This window comes from Equus caballus, chromosome 12, assembly GCF_041296265.1.
Source record: "Equus caballus isolate H_3958 breed thoroughbred chromosome 12, TB-T2T, whole genome shotgun sequence".
Classification (NCBI taxonomy): domain Eukaryota; kingdom Metazoa; phylum Chordata; class Mammalia; order Perissodactyla; family Equidae; genus Equus; species Equus caballus.
In genome coordinates, this window is record NC_091695.1 from 33,071,898 (window position 1) to 33,092,290 (window position 20,393).

General features: G+C 50.3%; 2 protein-coding genes across 20 annotated transcripts in view; both read right to left on the reverse strand.

Annotated features, from left to right (window-relative positions):
• Nucleotides 1-3,853: 3,853 nt before the first annotated feature.
• On the reverse strand, nucleotides 3,854-11,854 carry LOC138916692 (liprin-alpha-1-like). 4 transcript variants are annotated; one of them, XM_070229845.1, is made up of 6 exons: nucleotides 11,716-11,854; nucleotides 9,633-9,764; nucleotides 8,263-8,325; nucleotides 7,146-7,206; nucleotides 6,149-6,216; nucleotides 3,854-5,235 (listed from the first exon to the last, which is right to left on the reverse strand). In XM_070229845.1, exons 1-5 carry the CDS (start codon nucleotides 11,755-11,757, stop codon nucleotides 6,158-6,160), a joined length of 357 nt encoding a protein of 118 aa, XP_070085946.1. In that variant the 5' UTR covers nucleotides 11,758-11,854; the 3' UTR covers nucleotides 3,854-5,235; nucleotides 6,149-6,157. The 4 variants fall into 4 exon arrangements, 3 of the variants coding, with proteins under 3 accessions (XP_070085946.1, XP_070085945.1, XP_070085947.1); XM_070229844.1 differs by having other exon boundaries at nucleotides 7,127-7,206; XR_011424007.1 differs by having other exon boundaries at nucleotides 6,149-7,206.
• A 28-nt stretch (nucleotides 11,855-11,882) lies between these two features.
• The window catches only part of LOC138916689 (liprin-alpha-1-like), a 91,296-nt gene continuing 82,785 nt past the window's right edge, over nucleotides 11,883-20,393 (reverse strand). For 13 of the 16 annotated variants that reach the window (XM_070229825.1, XM_070229833.1, XM_070229828.1 and 10 more), the window contains 2 exons: nucleotides 14,946-15,092; nucleotides 12,794-13,557 (listed from right to left, as the gene is read on the reverse strand). In XM_070229825.1, coding sequence (XP_070085926.1) covers nucleotides 13,243-13,557; nucleotides 14,946-15,092 — 462 coding nt within the window. In that variant the 3' untranslated portion in view covers nucleotides 12,794-13,242. Of the gene's footprint in view, nucleotides 12,021-12,102; nucleotides 12,254-12,793; nucleotides 13,558-14,945; nucleotides 15,093-20,393 lie in introns of those variants that run through there. The other 3 variants (XM_070229826.1, XM_070229840.1, XM_070229829.1) reach the window with 2 other exon arrangements.

A 20,393-nucleotide genomic window follows, 5' to 3' on the forward strand; every position in this document is an offset into this window, starting at 1 on the left:
TGCCACAAACCACCTTGCAGTCTATTTCATGCCAATTTGTCCTTTTCTGTCCTTCCTATCTCTTGTGAATCACTCAAATCAGAGTTTTATCACTATGTCAGAATTGGATGGCACCAAAGATCTATGGGGACTGAATCACTGATTGTATCTCAGAGGCATAATCCCAGGAGACCAAGGACCAAAGAACTCCTGCCACATCACTGTCCCTGAGACTTTCTCAAGCCATGTTTAAACACACAACACAATCTGATTCAATATTTCAGGAGAAGGAGAAAGAATTACATCTGATTACATAAACATTATCATTACTCTGGATGACATAAAATCTAAAGCTGGGTTGCATTTGTTCCAATTAAATCAGCTTTTATTATTTTTAAGCTCTGTTCCTAATAGCCATGGAAAGGTTGACTGGCTCTGGACACACACACATAGCTTTCAAACTACCCTTTCTTACATTGTTCCCTGAATCGAATATTTCACTGATCAACATCTCTGGGTACCCGTGAACCCAATAACATAAAATTATTCTGAAGTAATTAACCTGATGAATATCAACAGCTGTCACTGTGCTACCTTCCTAGATTCTAAGGGAGCTGTGGATCTTAGAGATGTAGATTAAGATAATTGTATAGCCTCAATGAATATATTGCATTCAACAGAAATTGGACATATAAATCTACACCATTCAGTCTCTAACAGCGGCCCTGACAGTAGCCACAAAGATTTGATTTTTCCCTCACTACCCTTTTATTTAAGCTTTATTTCCCAGCCCCCTAAGCAAAGCAATTTTGGTTAGAAGGAAGACAGCACAGTCCTTGGTGTGGTTTAACACACTTTCTTTAACACACATCTGCCACATTCATTTGGTCAACCAAGTCACTGAGGCTGGCCAGGCTGCAGGGGATGAGACCCCACCTGTCAGTGGGAGGAGCAGCAGAGAAGCTGCAGCCCACGTGAAGTTTTGTCGTACGCCATAGTTCATCAAGTCTAAGATGCCATCGTTTGTAAGACACATCCTGACTTCAAAGACACCAAAATGTCACAAAGGAGTCACGACAGAATGGATGAAACGTACTGCGTGCATGCTGAGTTGTGGTGTAAAATGGGTGGGCTGCAGTTAATGTTCAAAACTTGGGTAAATTACATTCCAAAGTGAGGACCAAGAAGCAATTTTTCCAGACATCTAAAGACTGAGGGTTTAAAACACAGAGGGTCTCCCTAAAATAACTATTAAAATATTATTATAGAAAATGTCACACAAATGCAAAAAGAGAATACTATGATAAACCCTCATGAATCCATCACCCACCTTCAACAACTATCAACCCACACGGTCAATTTGGTTTGACCCATATCCTGACCTACCCCTCCGCCAAGATTATTGTCAAGCAAATCCCAGACACGGTCATTTCATCTGTAAATACTGGGCACACAACACGTGCCCTCGGTTGTAATCATAGTAACCCACTTGGCCCAGCAATGAATAACACCTCCAGCCTTCCTCACGGCAACAGTGAACACGGATTCAGCTCTGCTGGGAGCTGGGGAGGAGAAAGGGAGGTGCGGGAAAGCTGAAATTCTCATCCCCCAGAAGGAGATGCCAAGAGGCAAAGTCCACACTGGAGGAATCGAGAGGCCACATTAAGCACGTGTTATGTAGAAGCCCGGGCGTCACGGCTCCCTCTCTCGGCTCACCATGTTCCCACTGGGGGGTGGGTCCCTTGGGGTAGAGCCAGGTCTATCCATCCGGGTATCTCCCGGGCAGGGCAGCTCTTCTCCAGAATGTCGAAAGGTGGAATGGAGTGAACGGGGGCCCACGAGCATGTGTCTGTGTGCAAATCGCAGGATCCTGTGAACGTGAGTTTATTTGGGAAAGGGGTCTTTGTAGGTGTAACTAAGTGAAGCGTCTTGAGGTGAGACCATCCCAGATGACCTAGGTGGGCCAGTGACAAGTGTCCTCATAAGAGACAGAAGATAAGACACAGCGTGGGGCCACGTGAAGACAGAGGCAGAGACGGGAGACCCGGCTCACAGCCCAGGAGGCCAACAAGCACTGAAAGCGGGAAGAGGCGAAGGATGGATCCTCCACGCCAGCCCTGCTCCTCCCTGCACTGGGTGTGCCCTCGGCGTGTGCCAGGTGGAGGGGGCGCACGCAGTGCTGGCCTCAAACAACAGGACTCCAAAAGGTGCCCCACTGAGTCAAGGACACGCGGTTGCAAAACCACTGGCTACTACTCCTCACCGAGGAGTTAAGCTAAGGAAATGGCAGAAACAGAAGCCTCTGAGCTATTTGGGAATGCACTCGATGACATGTCGGTGGTTAGGACAGCAGCCACAGCACCCGGACGCCCACCTCGCTATCCACCTGCCGGAGATACAGGGGAGACACGCTCCTCCCCAGACCCTGGGGAGCCCATCCCCATGAGCACAGGACTTAGCCAGCAAAAGAGCAAAGAAAACCCCAAACCCACAATTACCTTAAAGTGCATGATGTGAGACTTGAAAAGAGAAACTTAAGGGCAGCAATTATGAGGCTAAAGGAGGCTCGACAGAGTTCTAGCGGTGGGAAGGGTCCAGAGAGTCTTCAGTGTGGCCACACCTGGCTTGCGAATGGCTCCCATCCCCGCCGACTGCGGGCGAGCCCTGGGACACTGCGTGTGGGGCGAGCAGACCCGGGAGGCATGGCTGAGAGTGCGCCTAGCACAGCAGAGTGCGCCTAGCACAGCAGAGCTACTGCAACACCGCCTGTGCTCTCTGCGGCGTTCTGAGCTGACCTTTTGTTAAAGGCGTAAACGGAACCACCGAATGAAGTTTTAATCAAACACCTGCAACTTAAAGAGTCAATGATGACCTGGTCTGCTTCCAGAAGCTTCAGGCTACCCAAGGCTTGCCCGGCTTTGGTCAGGCAAACGGACTGGTGGGTGAAAAAGCAGGGAAGCGCTATGTGCTTTTGAGTCTCACGCTTAAGTGAACCCAAGAACGAGGAAATGCCAAGAAAAGGCTGCCCCCAACAAAACTGGAAAACCAGCCAGCACAGGTTCTCAAGAGAACACCAAACCACCGGATCGCTGTGCCCTGACGGACACCAGCTGGAATGTATTCACCCGAATAAAGAAAACACGTCACTCAGGAGAGGCGGCCGTCAGCCCTGGAAGGACAGCAGAACAGGAAAAGGAAAACCGAGGCGACAGTCAGCAGCGCCCACCCAACACAGCGCGAGGCATGGGGTCGGCCTGGGCATCGTGCACCCCCAGACCTGATGACAATACTGCGGTGGGGGGAGGGCGGGCGACAGCACGTAGGGGCTGAGGCATCGGGTGCCCTGGGCCTGGCGCTGCCAGCCACGAGCGCCGCGCCTTGCCGCCCTGCAGCCGGGCGCGTCCTGCCTGCCTGCCTGCCCGGGGCCCGTCGGCGCGTCCCTCCCCTCTCGCGCTGGACTGCTTCATGACTCAGGACTCCGTCTGAGCACTCCGAGACCAGGCTCCCTGGGAACCGGAAGGACACAGCCCAGGGCGGGAGCAGCAGGAGAGCAGGGCCCCAGTGCGCGCATGGACTGACGCGCCTCCGCGCCTCCCTGTGGCCTGCGGTGCCTCTGAGCGCCAGGCTGCCCGGGCCTGGTCCCCCAGGTCTCAGCGAGAGAGGGTCTGGGCCTCGGGGGCCGAGGCGGGAAGCCCCTGGGCTTCCTGGCGGGGACGCCCCCATCCTGTGCTTCCATCCCCAGCTTTTTCATTCTGTCAACTGATTTCTACCCAAGAAAGTCCACTCGACCACGCTGCTGCCACTGAATCAGCCTGGAGCCGGAGATGAGCCAGCTGCGGCCGATTTGTCACAGAATGACAGCTTATTCTCAGTATCCTTTATTGGCAGTGGAAAACGCCTCAGTACTTTATTGAAAGAAAGCAATAAATAATACTGTGATAAAAATAGTTCAAAAGGAGACTGTACATACTTTGTTACATAATCAGGAGGTTCACAAAAGATTAACAGAAAACAGAATGTAACAACGAATGAATCGTACAAGGAAGTTAAAAGCAGAAACCAAATGTAAACCGTCCACCGACAAAATGAGCTGTATAATAAATAATGCACCGTGGTGGGAACACATTTCCTGCTGGCTCTTTAATGTGCCATTTAAAAAGGAAAAGTTACATCTGCTACTTAGACAGTCCAAAACGGCTATATCGTCAAAAGCTAAAAATGTACCAATAGGTCCCTCCTTTCAACATGTTTACAAACAAATGTAAAAAGATGATTTACATAAGAAAAAATAAGGCCTTTAGTAGAGTCGCACTGCGTGGTTTCCTGGTTTCAGGGAGCCCGCGCCTTCCTCTTCCGGCACGGGCGTCCCTGTGGAGCGCGGTGCTTCCTGCTTGGTCCTCAAAGAGCAGCGGGGCGGGGGCCCGCGTCCGCCCATCGGGGCAGAGCCCGGAGAGCCCCCCAGCCCTTCCTGCGGCCGAGAGAAGTGCTCCCGGCTGGGGCTTGTGCCGGGCGCTGAGGACAAGCTGTGCGGGTCTCCAGGGACGAGCTCTGCAAGCTACTGAGAGCCACCAGAGATGCTCACAGTTCTGACGGCCCCTTCAGCCCAAATTTTATCAGAAGCTCATATTTAACACCAGGTACTTTCAGTCTGTTCACGCTGCAGAATAAAGCATTTCTTGCTAGAAAAAGTAGAGTAAGGTCAGTCATTAAAACGCAATTGCTTGAAATTAAGTCTGCTTGTTTCAAAATGATTGTTGTAGAGCTGGTCACATTTGTCAGGATAACGCGCACCATGTCATGATGATCTTACAAATGCAAATGCAGTAAAATCCTCTTCTCTCTCGCCGATTATTATTAAAAAATTAATGATAATTACAATAAATGCATAATTTACAAAAGCCCAGTATCTTTTCATAGGATTTATACATACAAGCATTACAGTACATTCGTTTGAAAGACTAAAATTAGATAGAAGAACAGAATCGATTTGAAAGGATATTTATAGCCTGGATATACATGAAAAAGTAACTAACTATATAAATGAAGTCATGTTTACATAAATATAAGAAACATTAAATTCTAAAATATTTTCTCTATGGTATTCGTGAATTTTTCATTAATTAAAAACTCTGTAATAAAATATCTTAGGGTCCATGTAATAAGTATCAACAGATTGCAGATCCACTGAATTCTGAAAGGCCATCTTCGCCGGGTCCCGAGCGCTGCACGGTCATCTGTAGAAGTAGTGTGGGTAAACTGGAAAGGAAGCACAAACAGGACAATCAGCCTCAGGACGGGCCGCCCGGCGCACACCTGCGTCCTGAGGCCCAGCCCTGCCTCCCTGCCCCTTGCACTGTAGCTGCTTGAGAACTGAGATGAAACGTCAAGGAGTACGCGTATCAATGAGAAAATTCCTTGCTGACTTCCTTTTGGCGTATGTCTAAAAGTTACCAATTAAAAAGATTAGGAAACCAATCAAACCTTCTGGCGGAGACGTGAAAAGTGGAGAGCGGAACACAGCCCCCGGCCCTGGCGCCACGAGCAGGGGCTGGGCTCCCAGCCCCACGTCACCCCTTCAGCGCGAGCGGGCTGCTCGTAACTGCACCCCTGCGATGGCAACGCAGCTGTGTGTTTAAAACCACCCGCCAGGCCCTCAGGGTTCACGACAGCGTGGCCCCAGGAAACCTGGCCATGCAGGGTGCGGCTCATTCAAGAACGTGTATTTCTAAGAAAGCCAGCGGGCGCCGCTGACCTGGGAGCGACACCAGCGCGGATGCCAGGGTCAAGGCGGAGAGCCGCCGTGCCGGGCGCTCTCAACCACGGGTGGCCGCCAGCCAAGAGCTGAGCCGGTGAGCTCCTGCCACGCGCTGCTCTCCTGCCTCCCCACCCCCAAAAGACATTAGCAGATACTGAAAAAGTCCAGCACTTTCAGTTTTAAGGAAAAAATGCAAATACACTTTTTTCCTTAACAAATGAGGATACACGAACCCCTCTGTGACCAACTGTGAGCATACAGAACACCAGAACCACGTAACGGGTGCAGCCGGGCTTGCGTGCGTGTTCCTAAAGGCCTGCAGGAACGGAAACGGGCTCTCCGGGCCAGGCAGCGTCCCCGTGCGGTCACCCGGCCGCCTCTGCGGCCTCCGGGCACGCGGAGCCCTCTACTCACCACGGGGCTTCAGCAGGAGTAAGTCCTGACCGTGGCGGCGTCCAGCCTCTGCGCTCCCGACACGCTGCCTGCTCCGACACCGGGGAGGAAGCGTGCAAACACAGCGTGCGGTTAGTCTTCAGACGTCACACGGGGCACACGTACACACACATCTGCACAGCTACAACACCACCTACTGAGGGCTCCCAGGGAAACTGCTAGATGGGAGCGGACGAGCCAGGGAAAGAGAACCTAAGCGTCGCCAGGAGGGGGTTCTCTTCAGCCCCCAGCAGCCCTGGGAGCCACTGGCAGCTAATCTCACGTCAGCCTCTTCAAAACATACAGACTCCAAGCGCCGCACCAGACACGCGAACGTCAGGGCATCCTCCCGCTCCAGCAGCGCAGGCTCTCGGCAGCCTTCTCTTTCACCTCGAGGATGCGACCGTCACTCCCAGGTGGACGGGGCTTCCTCTGGCACCCTGGGCTCTGTCCTCCGATCCCGACACCATCACGCCCACACTCTGGCGGGTGCCTCAGACTCATATGCCCGACACTAATCAATCGTCCCCAGCCCCACCTCCTCCTGCGGTTCTGAGTTGAGTCAAGGACGTGACGGGAACCTCCAAGGTACCAGAACCCAACCTTCAGGATGATGCTGTCCTCTGCCCTCCGGCCTGCTCCGAAGCTCCAGGCTCCCTGAGCTCAGGCCAGGCAGTGTGTTCAGTTGGCTGCCCCTGTGGCCTGCATGTGTTCCTGTACACACACGGCAAGGGCTGGAGCATGTCTGTGAGTGCGTGAGCTCCCCGTACACACACAGCAGGTGCTCGAGCGTGTCTGTGAGCACGTGAGCACCCTGTACACATATGGCACGTGCCAGAGTGCGCCTGTGAGCATGTGACCGCCCTGTACACACACAGCAGATGCCAGAGCACGTCTGTGAGCGCCCCGTACACACACAGCAGGTGCTGGAGAGTGTCTGTGAATGCGTGAGTGCCGTACCCGTGGTGAAGGGACGCACCTCTCAGCCTCGCTTGGTCCAGCTCAGCCCTCAAGGCTTCGATGTCCAGTACGAGCTGATCCTACAAAACAGCAAATGACACATACTGCAGCTGTCTCCTTCAGGATTTAAAATTATTTGCATCAAATGTTGAACATAACCATAATAGGTTAAATTAGCAGTTATAAATATCAAGTATTTTAGTTCTGAGAACATTTTCCCCGGGAGTCCTATAGTAAACATAAACACTCAGACCACCAAATTAGCTTTATAAATCCTGATGAATAATAAGTCATGTCTTAGTCAAAGAGAAGTTTTTAGAGGCGAAACACCGAGTCATTAACAATTATTAATTCTGTAGAGAGATTTGGGGACGGGGAGAGGCGAACAATATTCACCTTCTACTGCACATACTTCCCTGTGTTGTCTTTTTCCTTTCTGTATTGTCTTTGTCTCACATCGAGCACACATTCATTCATTCATGAATCATTTGTTCATTTGTACGTCCAATCTCATTTTTGTACACGTCAAAACAGTAAGGAAAACTGACAAAAAACTTTTTAAGTCACCTATAACCTTCTAGATCTATGCTGTCCCATACAGCAGCCACTCGCCACACGTGGCCATTGAGCACCTGAATGGGGCTGGTCCAAACTGAGATGTCCTGTAACTATGAAGCACACAGCGGGTTTCAAAGACCCACTATGCAAAATGAATGTAAAGCAGCTCATTAGCTTTTATATTAATGACATGATAAAATAACATTTGACTCTATCAGGTTAAGTAAAACTAATTTCACCTGTTTCATATTACACTTTTAAATGTGGCTACTAGAAAATTTTCGATTATACATGTGGCTCCCATTACATTTCTGTTGCACAGCACAGTTCTAGACGACAGGTTTGTGCTAAGGTTTTAGCTTCCAAATGAACCCAGAAAGGACTCAGAACTCTGATCCCTACCCGCTGCAGACTTAACATCCACCGCCAACACAAACGCATTCACGCACAACTCTAGGAGTGCCATAAATCTTACAGCAGGAAAGTTTGACTCCACTTCACCCAACGTCTGTAGTAGTTATAGCAACAGTGAACTCGCTCAATTCACGGATTTCTCAATGATTTAGAGATTTAAGTACCTTATCATGTTGCGTTTCTTCTAACTGCTTTTTTGCATTTTCAACTTCTCGTAATAGAGAATTCTGCAAAAGATGAAGAGTCCTTTAGTGTTGATTCTTGAAAACGTTCCACATAATAGTATGGCTACATTTCTGTCTAAGACAATAAAGTACCACGGAAAAGGGGCCACGTGAACGTACTCATGAGCAGTATTAGAGTGAAATGCAACAGTGAGACCACTGCAACTTCTAATGATAATTTGTAAATACAGAACCTACTACCTCCGTGATGGATTTTTCTAAGTAAGCATGTCAAGCCCATGGTGTAGGCCTATCTGCATCCGTTAAACTGGTTTATAGTAGCTTTTAGATTTTACAATTCATCGGTCACTTGGGAAACCTGACATAAGTTTCAAATGTACAGTTTAAATCTAAGGTCAAAGTATTCTGCCCTTAAGGTTGGCCCACTGATCAAGGAGGAAAGGGGGAAGCGCCCTGTGTGGTCTCTGATAACGCCTTTCCTGACGGGCTCTGTGCAACAGGAACGTCACGTCATTAGTAATGACCACTGGTGTCTCTCGAATGAGCGTGACCACGGTGCCCACCTCAGGGCAGGCTCTGGCCGTTATCTTTAGGGACACCCGTGCAGTCGGGACAGGTCGTGCCAAGGCCCAATGCAACTGTCGCCCATGAGAGCTTCTCTGACAAATTCTAGGGCTCTCCTTCACCCTGGGGATGGCTGAAGTGTCCCCATGATGAGAGGAGCATGAGTCCTGCTCAGACGTTTTCCAAACCGAATGGAGGGAGAGAGGGAGGAGCTGGAACACTTTCAGTTGATCCAAGCCTTTATTTTACACCATTCTCCTACACCGTTATGTTTATAAACGAGACAGAAATTAACTTCCGACGCAGGAGCAACGAAGGGGTGAGGGCTGGGCCCAGCAAAAGATTCCAGTGCAGGGGCTGGCAAGCGAGGGCCTGTCCCTGTCAACAAAGTTCTACTGGAACACAGTCACTCACTCACATGTCACCAACGGCTGCTTTCATGCTCATTATTAGTAGGCATGAAATTATTTTGCTCAATCACTCATAATTAGTAAAAGCCTAAAACTTTTACTATCTGGCCCTCTATAGAAACAGTTTATCAACTCCAGCTCTAGAGAATAAGAATGGTAAACAAGCTTCCATACACACAAATTGGGCAAGAACATAACAAACGAGAAGTTAATTGAGCGAGCGGTTAACAGTTGGCACTTTTTCCTCCTTACGGAGTCATTTCTACTTCCTGTAATGGCTGTTAACCACCATTATGCAGCATTCCCGGGTAGCAGAACATGGGAGATCTCTTTGTAAAGGATGGGAAACCTTCGGCGAGGTGTGTGACATCCCACCTTGTCTTCCAGGGCAGCCATCCTCTCTTTGATATGAAGCTGGAGCCTCTCATCAGACTCTGACAGAAGCTTGTCGACGGTGTCGGACAGGCGTTTGTTATGCTCCTCGTTCATCTTCTCTCTCTGCCTTGCCTGGAACAGGAGAAACAAAAACCTGGCCACTACGAGCAAAGGCAGGATCGTTTCCCCCACCGTGGAGTCACCCGTGCCACGATCCCTGGGCTGTTCCGGCCCTCCGCCATCAGTGGACGTCTACACGATGTCCAGGACTGCCTCACAGGCGCAGAGAAAGGCAGGGCCAAGTCTGCGAGAGCGTTAATGAGAACGTCCACTGCTCCTTAAACGAGGCCCTCACGGGGCCTCAGCAACGTCACCCATCCCTGACTGTCGGGTGGGCTCCAGGAGCAGATTTACACCCAGACACAGCAGAGTTTCAAGGGGATCAGCTTATCCACACACCAGTGGAGGAATCTGCCCATGTAAACAGAAGCTTGCGTCTGGATTCAGGGGAAAAAATGAACTCAACTCACAAAGCAAAAGGTAAAGAAATTCATCTGGGGAAAAAACAGTGGAGACAGAGACTTTCCCCTGTTCTTTATACTCCTACATCACTTGAATTTTTTGTAATGAACGTTTACGTTGAAAAATTACAAATAATCACGAGTAATTTTAAATCTTAAAAATAAAGCTGCTAAGTCTGTGTTTTATAAAACTATCATCAATTTCATGGCTTACAAAGCTTGTTTTCGCCCCTTATTCTGAACAAATACAAAGGGTACGTGGAGGGGACAGGAAGGGCTAACAGGTGGCACCTGTCAGGGTGGGTCCCCCGGGCCGGTGGGCAGCTCCCGGGCAGAGGGCAGCATGGCTCGGGGGCTGAGACCTGCGCTCAAGCCACGCTGCCTGGAGGAGCAGCCCACAGGGAATCGCCAACACAGTCAAGCCCTCCGTGCTTCAGCATCCTCAGCTGACCACCACGGGTGCCAGCATCTCCCTTTTCTCATGGGTCATGGTCAAATCAAACAGAAGGCTCTCAGAATCATGCCCAACACAGCAGCTACCACCATCTGGAGAGACCCAGCACACCACACAATAAGGCACCGGTGTTCAAATATTTTTAAAGCAAAGCAACCTAAACGTTTAATTGGAATTGCCTTAGTTATAAATGGCACCCCTATCTCAACACTGGTCCTTCCAAATTCTATCAACAGTTCTGAAAGTAAGGAAGTGCATCCCCAAACGGATAAAAATCTCTGCCTAAGAGCTACGTGTGTGCGTATGGGGGGCAGGCAGAGGACTAAGATACAATCTTCTGAAGGGAGTCAGAATGTTTGAAAGTCTGCAGTCCACGCCCAAGAATATAGGCTTCTGGTGAAAATAAAATCTGACGGCCTTGAATTGGTGTCGTAAGGTTGGGTGCCAGCCAGATGCAAGGCGGCCACTCGCTCCATTGCCTGGATGCTCCATACTGACACCTGACCAACTCCTCAGGGAAAACTCTCTCAGGATTCAACTGACACGAGCCTCCACTGCACACTCTCTTCACAGCTCACAGCTCAGTCACAGTCTCCTCTTCCTCGCCAATACCCACCTCTACACACACCTGTGTGTCTGGAGTCATACTTTGGTACTTTGGGAGACAGTCAGGCCCGTGACCTGAATTTGGGCTTTCAGTGCCATATCCTAAGCAAGTGGACCTGTCATCTAGGACAACACACCTCACTCTAAGTTTCACGAGGACCCCAGGCCAGCACCTCAGGTTTCAGGGGCACCTGGAGCAGGTCCCCTGACAGGCTTGTCAGAGAAGCAAGCGGCCTCCTCGGGCTGTGGACCCACCTCCCTGCAGGGCCTACGGGCACCAAGCTCTTCCCCTGCTGCAGTGCTGGCATGACCGTCCCCGGGGTGGATGCACCTGTCAGCAGACGACTCGTACATGAGGCCACAAACGAAACACACATGACAGGATGGAGAAGGGACCGGCGTCCGGGTCGGGACAAGTGGAATCACGAGGTGTCGCTTTCCCCTGCCTGAGCGCGTTCCCCCGCACCGGGCTCGGCACTCGGCCTTGTGCCTGGACACGTACCCGCTGCAGCTCTTGATTCTTTTCCTCCAACTGTGCCTCCATCTGGCGCAGCCTCTCCTCAGTGTTGCCGTGTCTCTCCTCGGCCGGTCAGCAAACACAGTGTAAGTTCAACCAGGGTCTCCGCTTCCCTGGCAGCATGCTGTATGCCACTGCGGCGGCAGCCAGCGGAACATGCTCTGCGTGCACCACTGTCAACCACGTGAGACGGAAAGCGTCTCCTTACATCTCCCGACACAGCCTACGTGGCTTCACGTGCTCATCTGGGAAGCGGTTAATCCTCTCACGTTGGTGACGCTGAGGCAGGACTGGTGTTGGTGACAAATGTGGTGAGAGAAATGTGCTTCCCCGACCCCGTGCCCAATTTCAGTGGATCGTATGCTCCCCACCCTCACACCGCGTTTGGTTAGTCAGCAGGGAAAGCAGGAAGCAGCAAGCGCGAGTGAGAGCAATGCACACGTTCTACCTTCCTGAGCTGGGAAGTAAGTTCGAACAGTTTAGCTTCCTTAGCAGCAGACATTCCAGAAGACCAAGGGTCAGACTATAAGGTCAACCAGGGACAGGAGAGATGACAGGGGAGAGAAGAAACCGACACTTTAAACACAGATCACGAAGGAAGAGAAGCGGTTCTGCAACAGCTGTTAGCAATGGACTTGCTCTGAGGGAGGCCTGTGCGCACTCGACAGCATCTGACCCACCCAAGGCGAGTTTTCACCAGCAGCAGCCTGTGCCTGTCCTGCCCTTTTCCCACGGGTGCCCTCCCCAGCAGCTCACTAAGCTCGAACCAGGCGACATGAAACCACTGACGGAGGCGCCCACACAGGCCTCTGCCAGGAGGCCCCCTGGCCCGGGGCCGCTTCTCTGCCTGGCTGACTCCCACGGGCACTGGAGGCTAAGCCTTCCCTAGGCCCAGGGAGGCTGGGCTCTCTGTCATCACGTGCTTCCTCCTCCCGTACGGGCCACCTGCTTCTAGTACCTACAACATCATTCTGAAGGTGCCTAGTCACCTGTGGATAGAGAGGGCAGGGCGCGTGTCTTGCATACGCCTAGTCAACATTTGTTGAACAGATGAATGAATAAATTGCTTAAAAATTTGTTTATTACAAATTTATTTTCATTGTCTTTAAAAGAAAATGGCAGGGCTAGCCCTGGTGGCCTGGTGGTTAAGTTCGCTGTGCTCCGCTTTGGCAGCCCGAGTTCAATTCCAAGGAGCAAACCTATACCACTCAACTGCCAGTGGCCATGCTGTGACAGCAGCTCACATACAAAAAAGGGGAAGACTGGCAACAGACGTTAGCTCAGGGTGACTCTTGCTTAGCAAAAAAAAACCAAAAAGTAAAACAAATGAGAATGGTGTTTTCCGATTTCTGGGACCAAGTCTATCCTTCTACACAAAGCTTCCATCCTACACTTTGAGTTGCTGACTAACTCTAAGCAGCAGTGACTCTTAGATCAAGCAGCCTGGGGATGAACAGCACACACCTGACAAAACTGGAGAGAAATTAGTTCAGGGATAACAAAAGAGGAGGCTCACCCTGGACATTTAAAAAGCGGTCCAATCTCAGACAACGCAAGACTAAGAACCAATCTGAGCTCTTTCGTGGGCGGAGGTGCACCGACATAAGAACAAAAGGTAAACAAGGCACACAGGGAAATCATCTCAAGATCAAAATCCCGACATTGGCCCCAGAAGGGAACCCAAGGCGGCACCTTGGAGAGCGCGGCCACCCTGTGGGCCAGCTCCGCTTCCACCTCGGGGAGCGTCTCCGCTTTCCGCAAGGTCTGCTGCAGCTTCTGCTCCGCCAACTCCAGGCGCTCTTGTAACCGGCGGTTCTTATCCTCAGTCTACGAAACGAGAGCAGAGCATCAAAATGGACCAAATCTTCTGGCCCTCTCCATATTGACAAACTGAGGAAAACTCTAAACGCAGACATCTCCTAAACCAGCTCTGACAGAAGCAGCACTGTGCTGGCAGGCACTTCAGAGTGAACCTCGTCTTCCACTGTTTGGGCTTGATTTCAATGTGCAAAGCGCCTCTGCCAAAGTATTTGCTTTACCTAAATATCTTTGAAGAAGTCTTTTTTCTTAAAAAAAAAACAAAAAACAAAAAACAAAGTTCCTATACATGAAAGAAAACCCATTTTCTGTGGAAGCTTGCTCATTCTTAGTGACAAGTTAAGGAAGAAGAGTCATTAACCCTTTTTAAAAAATAACCAGACCCATGATTTGAAGGTAACACTACTTCCAGCCAACTGCCAGGGGCAGGTAAGCCAAAAGATGGCCTTCTCCTTTGAAACAGAGACCTTCGAAGAGTCGGCCTAAGGAAAAGCTAGTCAAGCTATTTTTGTAAATGTATCATTGTTCTTTTAAAAAGTCCTCCTACTCTAAAAAAAAACTTCAATGTGGGAAACTTAGACAAGAACTTCTTAAAAAAAGAAAATTTTAAAAATCATCTGTAAGTTCAGGTTCCTGAGAGGCGGACATTTGCTCCTAAGCAGCTTTCTCCTCTTCCTGTGTGCACGTATCTCCGTAGACATACAGACAATATATTACGCTTGAAAACCTTTGGAAAACGCGTCACACTGTCCACAGTATTTTGTGGTCTGCCCTTTAAAGTCATCCCTGTGAACAACTCCCAAGCTCTCAAACAGTATTCCACAATAAAATTGTTAATGGCTTCCTAGTATTTTATGTTTTATTTTTATTTTGGGTTTAATGATATACTTTATGATACACCAGATGAACTCACTTTATTTTCAAGAAGCTGAATTGGGGTTTTCTGGTTAACTCAATTCTCTGGGGCTACAGAGAAACAGGAGCAAGCGTGGCTCAGCAAACCACAGGAGGGGCAGACTCTCCCTGCTGGCTGCATTTCTAAACGCGCCATGTATTACACTGACCCAGCTGTTAACAAGCAGCCACTGCCTTGCAGCTCTCTGCCACTCTGCTCCTTTGGTAAAAACGCTAACAAGCAACAGATTAACATTCACTTAAAACAAAACAAAACAGGAGAAAGAAGCAAGGAGTGCAGTTCCATAAAATGGTTAAATCAAATCCTAAGTAATTAAAACTGGCCAGTTGAAGTCATTCACCCTTTTGAACACAGTAGTCTAAGATTACAAAAACTTTACATTGGGCCTTGGTTTCCAACATGGAAGTCACAGGAAAAAGGCCTTTAACTGCCTTAGTAATTATTCAGCGAAAGCCAGACAGAGCTCTGTAAGATCCCCTACCTGGCGATGCACGGAGTCTTTGTGCGCGATTTCGTTTTCGAGTTTGTCGTTGAGGTTGTGCACAGAGGTGGCCTCCCACTGCGCCGCGAGATAGCGCTTCTCCAGAGCAGTGATTCTCTCTTCCATGTCTTCCTTTTGGGCCATGGCCTACATTAGGTGTTTCAGACGGAAAAAAGGTGAATGCTAAAGAGAGAAAAAACTGGACTAAACTCTAATTTTGAAATCAAATATAAAATTAGTGTCCTCAGAATTCAGTTGATAGAGATGCCAGTTTCCTTCAAGGTGAATGGCAATGTACCTATCTCAAATATCATAAATATTCATAAATATTCACCTACTATGTTTGGCCACTCAGTTTACGAAGCTTATCCTTTTCTACATAAGATTACCCAGAAAAATGGACAATAAAATAGCCCAATCTTGCAAGAATCCCAGGAGGTGAAGGTCTTGACAATGAAGACACGACCTCTGTGTGCCTCACGATGCAAGTGCGCTCCTGCAGGACGGGGCGAAGCCCCTCAAGGACACGATGCTGAGACACTAGGCTCATTTTCTTGGCTAGAAGTTGGATGAAATCTCATGCAATTACCACAAAATTAAAGCAATAACATTAACAAATGGGAACAGAAGTCAAAGTTCAATTTAATTGGATGCAACCTTCTGATGCCTCATTCAGCAGCAAAATTCTATTACACAGTATCGAACACTGAAACCAGGACCAGAACTTTCTGATAGCGCCATTCCTGTCCCCCAACCTAAAAGTCCATTTCAGGTCCCTCTTTGTTTACTAAGGAACTCACGTTAGCCACGTCTTAATATTCAAAGTGACGGGTCTTAAAGAAGTTCGAAATCCTCTGCATATTAAACTCCGCCACATAAATAATCTCCTCCTGCTGCCAAAGAACAATATAACTAAACAAGTTCTGTAATAAATGTAGTCTTTTTCTTTGTTTTGAATTCCTACAGAAAACTGCTCGCACCGAGTTGCTGAAGGGGCAGTGCGGCTGCTCCGCACCCACGTGAAAAGGTCTGAAGGGTCTTCCCGACAGGCTCTCTGAGATGGTCTCGCAGGGGTGCGCGTGCGTGTGTTCTGTTTGTTTACAAAGGATGGGCTGCAGTGACAGGAGGAAGCACCAGAGAAAGTATCCAGCCCTCATTTGCTCTTATAATGATGGTTAGACAGGTTCTCGTAAATAATTCTACGTGCAGAAACATGTGCCGGAAACGAGTCTATTTCTGCATATTGTTCCAGCACGCTCCTCACGGCACAGTGTGAGCCAATTCCACTCTCGCTGTGGTCCGACCTCTGACATTCAATACCGTCACCCATCCCTTCGCAGAGCAGAAGGTCAGAGCGCCGGAAGACTGCCAGGAACGCGCCCTTAACGCTCAGCAGATCACGCTCACATCACTTTCAGGGAACAAGCAGACAACCGAAACCAACATTCCCCTTAAGCAAGAAGGAAACCTGAGCATAACGAAGAATAAATTCAGACAGCCTGGAAGCCGTGGACGTGAGGGACCCACAGACCAGGGCACTACAGCCACACCGCAGCACGGCGGGGAGCCGCGGCCACCAGGCTAACGGACCAGCTGGACCAGGGGTCCTCCAGCTCCGAAGACCTCAGGGAAAGGAGGCCTCACCACCGAGATGGGGAGGCGCCTACCACAGCCTCACAGTGCTGTTCTGTTTGGCCGTCACTTATACAGTAACCCTCGGGGACCACACTGCCGTGAGCTCACACCCTCGGTGCCTTTCTGTTCCTCTGTCGACCCTTCTCCTCCCACCCGGCGTGCCTGGCACACCACACCCCTCCGCAGCCAACCACCCGACACGGAGCAGGCCCGCCCAGCCGGCCCAAACTGCGCCCTCTGCTCCTGCTCGCGCGCCCGTGGCAGCTCCTCCTTCCCAATGCCGCCCCAGCCCCGCGCCTCCCGCATGCCCAACACGACGTCGCAGCCGGAGCTCAACCCTGCCGCTCTGTACAGGCTCCGCCGGCCCCTGAGAAAGACAGCACCTGTCCCTTCCGTGCGGGACCACACTCACACGAGTCTGCTCGAGGGAAAGAACTGCTCCCCTCACTGTTTCAAAATCCCCAGCCCGGGCGAACAATGTAGTGTTCAAACAACAGGTCCCCGTGGATCTGAACCAGCAACGACTACGTTTGACTGTGAATATTACCGCGTTGTAACCTTCTTAAACTGTCAAGGCTCCGTGTATTCACGTCTTGCAAACCAGTCTCACACGAGCCTTATATTATAACCAGTTTTACCTACTCTCTAACTTAACAAGAAGGGCGTCTCAGAATGAACCAAAGTTCTAAGTACAAAACTGGAACGGAAGCTACTTTATTAGGGATTTCCTCTCGAGGCTCCAGCAAGCTCAGGAGACAGCAATACCAGCTGGAGAAGGAGCAGCCCTATTAATTTGGACAATTTACTGAACAAAAAAGTTGGGAGGCACGATGCTAAGTACTCCTAAGACACAAATATTCATTGTAATAACTTTATACGTGCTTAATGCTTGACTGGTTTTCAAAATATTTTCCAATATTTATCACATAAAAGTAGATGTCACATACGACAGGAAGGCATACATAATTAGCTCACTTCACAGACTGGAAGACAGGCCCGGGCAGGTTAGTGACCTACAAAGGTCACTTGGCTGATAAGCAGCTCGGGACTCAGAGCTCAAGACGATGTCATCTTCAGGGGGAGATCCCACGGTGAGCACCCAAACCAAGCCCCTGCAGGCTGTACGCCCTCCCAGTCACCCGAGTCGGGGCTACGGGGTCTGCAGACAGACACCTCGCATCTAATGAAGGCCCACCTTGTGCAGGGTACAGCGGTGGATGCTTTATTTTAGTTCTCACTAAATCTGCCTATAATATTGGGAAATAAATAGTATCTCTACTTTACAGACGACAAAACGGTCTCAGAAGTGAAATATCTTGGCCAAGATCAGAAAGTTAGTAAGCAGAGGATCCAAGATTTGACACGGGTGTGGAGGGGGAGGTAGAGGAGGAGGGGAGGGTGGGAAAGAAGAGGAAGCCACTCAGCAGTCAGTGAAAAAGCAGACTGTTCCACGCTCACCCAGCAAGCCCACCGCCATCATCCCATGGGGAGAAAGAGGCTGGCCACACGCCCCACAGGAGATCTTTTTGTGATTTCTTTTACCCCCTCAAGAATGACCTTGATCCTACTCTTTCATCTGCGTTTTTCTTAAAGCTGGTGGCATTTTGAAAAACTGGAGAAAAGATAAAAGGAATCACAGTAAAACCAGCCCCAAGCACCAAATCTGTCGTCTCCTAGAGATGGGAGCGACTCTGAATCCCAGTAGGAATCGGAGTTGGTCCGAGCAGACCTCACAGGGGTGACCTCGGCCTGGAGAGGCAGCTGGGGTCTGATGAAAGCGAGGAGAGGGAGAGGCAGTACCCGAGCAGGGAATCGCGCAGGACGAGGCGTCAGGGAAGGGGAGCAGAGTGAGCAGACTGGTTGGGCAGAGTGAAGGGGCATTTACAGAGGGAAAGATGTGGGAAAGGTGAATAAAGCCAGAACACGGAGCCATGAATGCCAAACTGCCAAACACCTGCTGCCATGGATAGGCCCTGCCAAAACCTTCTCATGCCAGAGGTCTGGGTTACCCTGGGAGCTAGGTGGCCTGGAAAGGAAGAAAGCACAAGCAAAGCCACCTCATGTAGACACCAAGGCCTCACGAACGGCCCAAGCTAGCGCACCAGAGCACAAAGGAAAACAGAAACGACGTGAGAGCAGAAAACACCGGACAGAGCTGCGGACTGGCCCAGCAGGATGAGCGAGGAAGGGCAGAGGAGGCGCGTGAAGTGGGGAGGGAGGCGGGGAGACTCGAGGCTGACCAAGGAGGAAGGCGGAGCAGGACCCTGGACTGAGACACAGCAGGACGTCTACGGGCCGTCTAAGGGATACGGCAAAACTCGGGGCTGGGCATGCAGGAGCATCCCAAATGTGGAGCTCCAGACAGAAACGTGGCGATCATCTTCAAAAAGGGGACGGGTGACCCCAGAGAGACGAAGGAATCTCCAAGATGACGACTAGAGCAGAGGGAGCAGAGGGCTAGGATTTAACGTATTTCCTAGTCAGTGGCACAAAACTTTCGTTCAAATGAAAATAATTACCCAAGAATGTGTGGATAGCAAGTGCTTCCTTTCCCTCCGTCCTTCCCGCAGAGGTTTTCCAACTGGAACGAACCTAATGCCCGCCAGCGAGCGCAGCAAACAGAACCACGGAGACCCGAGCACAGGCGGTTCAGGAGCTCCCTGGAAATTAAATTACTGGCAATGCTTAAAGTTACTGTAAATTAGCACTACGTGTGTCACTATCTCTTTACACGGCATTACTATAAAACTTCCCACCAGAGGCTCTTCAGACGAATTTACAACTGAAGCAACACCGGCAGCGTTTCAAAGCACAGAGAAACCCGCATCCCGAGTCCCAGACACGGTGGGCAGCGACGCCCTGCCCTCCACCGCTCGTGGGTTTCCAGGCCAGGCGGGGGCACGGGCTCGCAGCCTGGAAGCCGCGGAAAGAGCGGCTACTGTATTAACGCTTCCAGGTCTGCTGGAAACGGCTCCCTTCCCGCAGCGCCCAGCCCTGTGGACACAGTTGGGGAACATGAAGGGGAACGAACTGCACGTTAAGGGTTTGTACAAACTACGCAGAACCTATAATCAGGAATCTGCTTCCACACAATCTCTTAATTCATCGTCGAACTTCTTTAGGCACAACTATTTCTATGGTTAGCACAAGAAAACAACCTCGGAATGCACTTTCTCTCCAACTTAAACCCTTTATTCTAACCACCTACTACTTTTTCCTGCATGGGCCTTTCTCCCACTCTGGTGACTGTCAGGCACCCACCATACACACATCAAAAAGACACGCTGTCCAGTTTGTGAAACTTTCTCACAGAAATGGAGTCAAGATCATCAGGAAGGAGAATAAAAGTAACAAACGGGGGCGGGGGGGGGGCGGGATATAACTCCAAATCCCTAATCCCCGTCTTTATTTAACAAGTGTTCTCTTCCCTTCTCGGGGAAGTCAGGGCAGGGCAGGGGGAGGCGGCAGTTGGCCCCGATAATCCCAGCCAGGAGGAGCGTTCCAGCTGCCATGTAAGTAAACACTAAACTGCCTTCTCCAGCTGCAGAGGCACAGCTGCAGTGATTTCAGGCACGCTGTCACAATTTGTCACCTGTTTTGGCTGCCCGGCCTCTGAGCCCCTCCCCAGGCCTGGGAACAGCACCGGGCCAGAGGAGCTGAGAGCCCCAGGCACTTACTCTCCCGGCCTCTCCTGCATTTGGGGCAGCGCAGGACGGCCCCAGGCCTGCCAATCTCAGACTTGAGACAAGAAGCGAGCAGTGTGCAGAGGCATCCTTTAATCGTGGGCCCCGCCGGGCAAGGATGCGGCAGGGG

Coding starts and splice junctions, on each gene's coding strand:
- LOC138916692 (XM_070229844.1), bottom strand. CDS start 11,757: ATGGAGGCACAGTTGGAGGAAAAGAATCAAGAGCTGCAGCGG. Junction 8,326..9,632: donor TGGCTGCCCTGGAAGACAAG/GTGGGATGTCAC, acceptor CATCTTTTGCAG/AATTCTCTATTACGAGAAGT. Junction 5,236..6,148: donor ACTCCTGCTGAAGCCCCGTG/GTGAGTAGAGGG, acceptor CTTCCTTTCCAG/TTTACCCACACTACTTCTAC.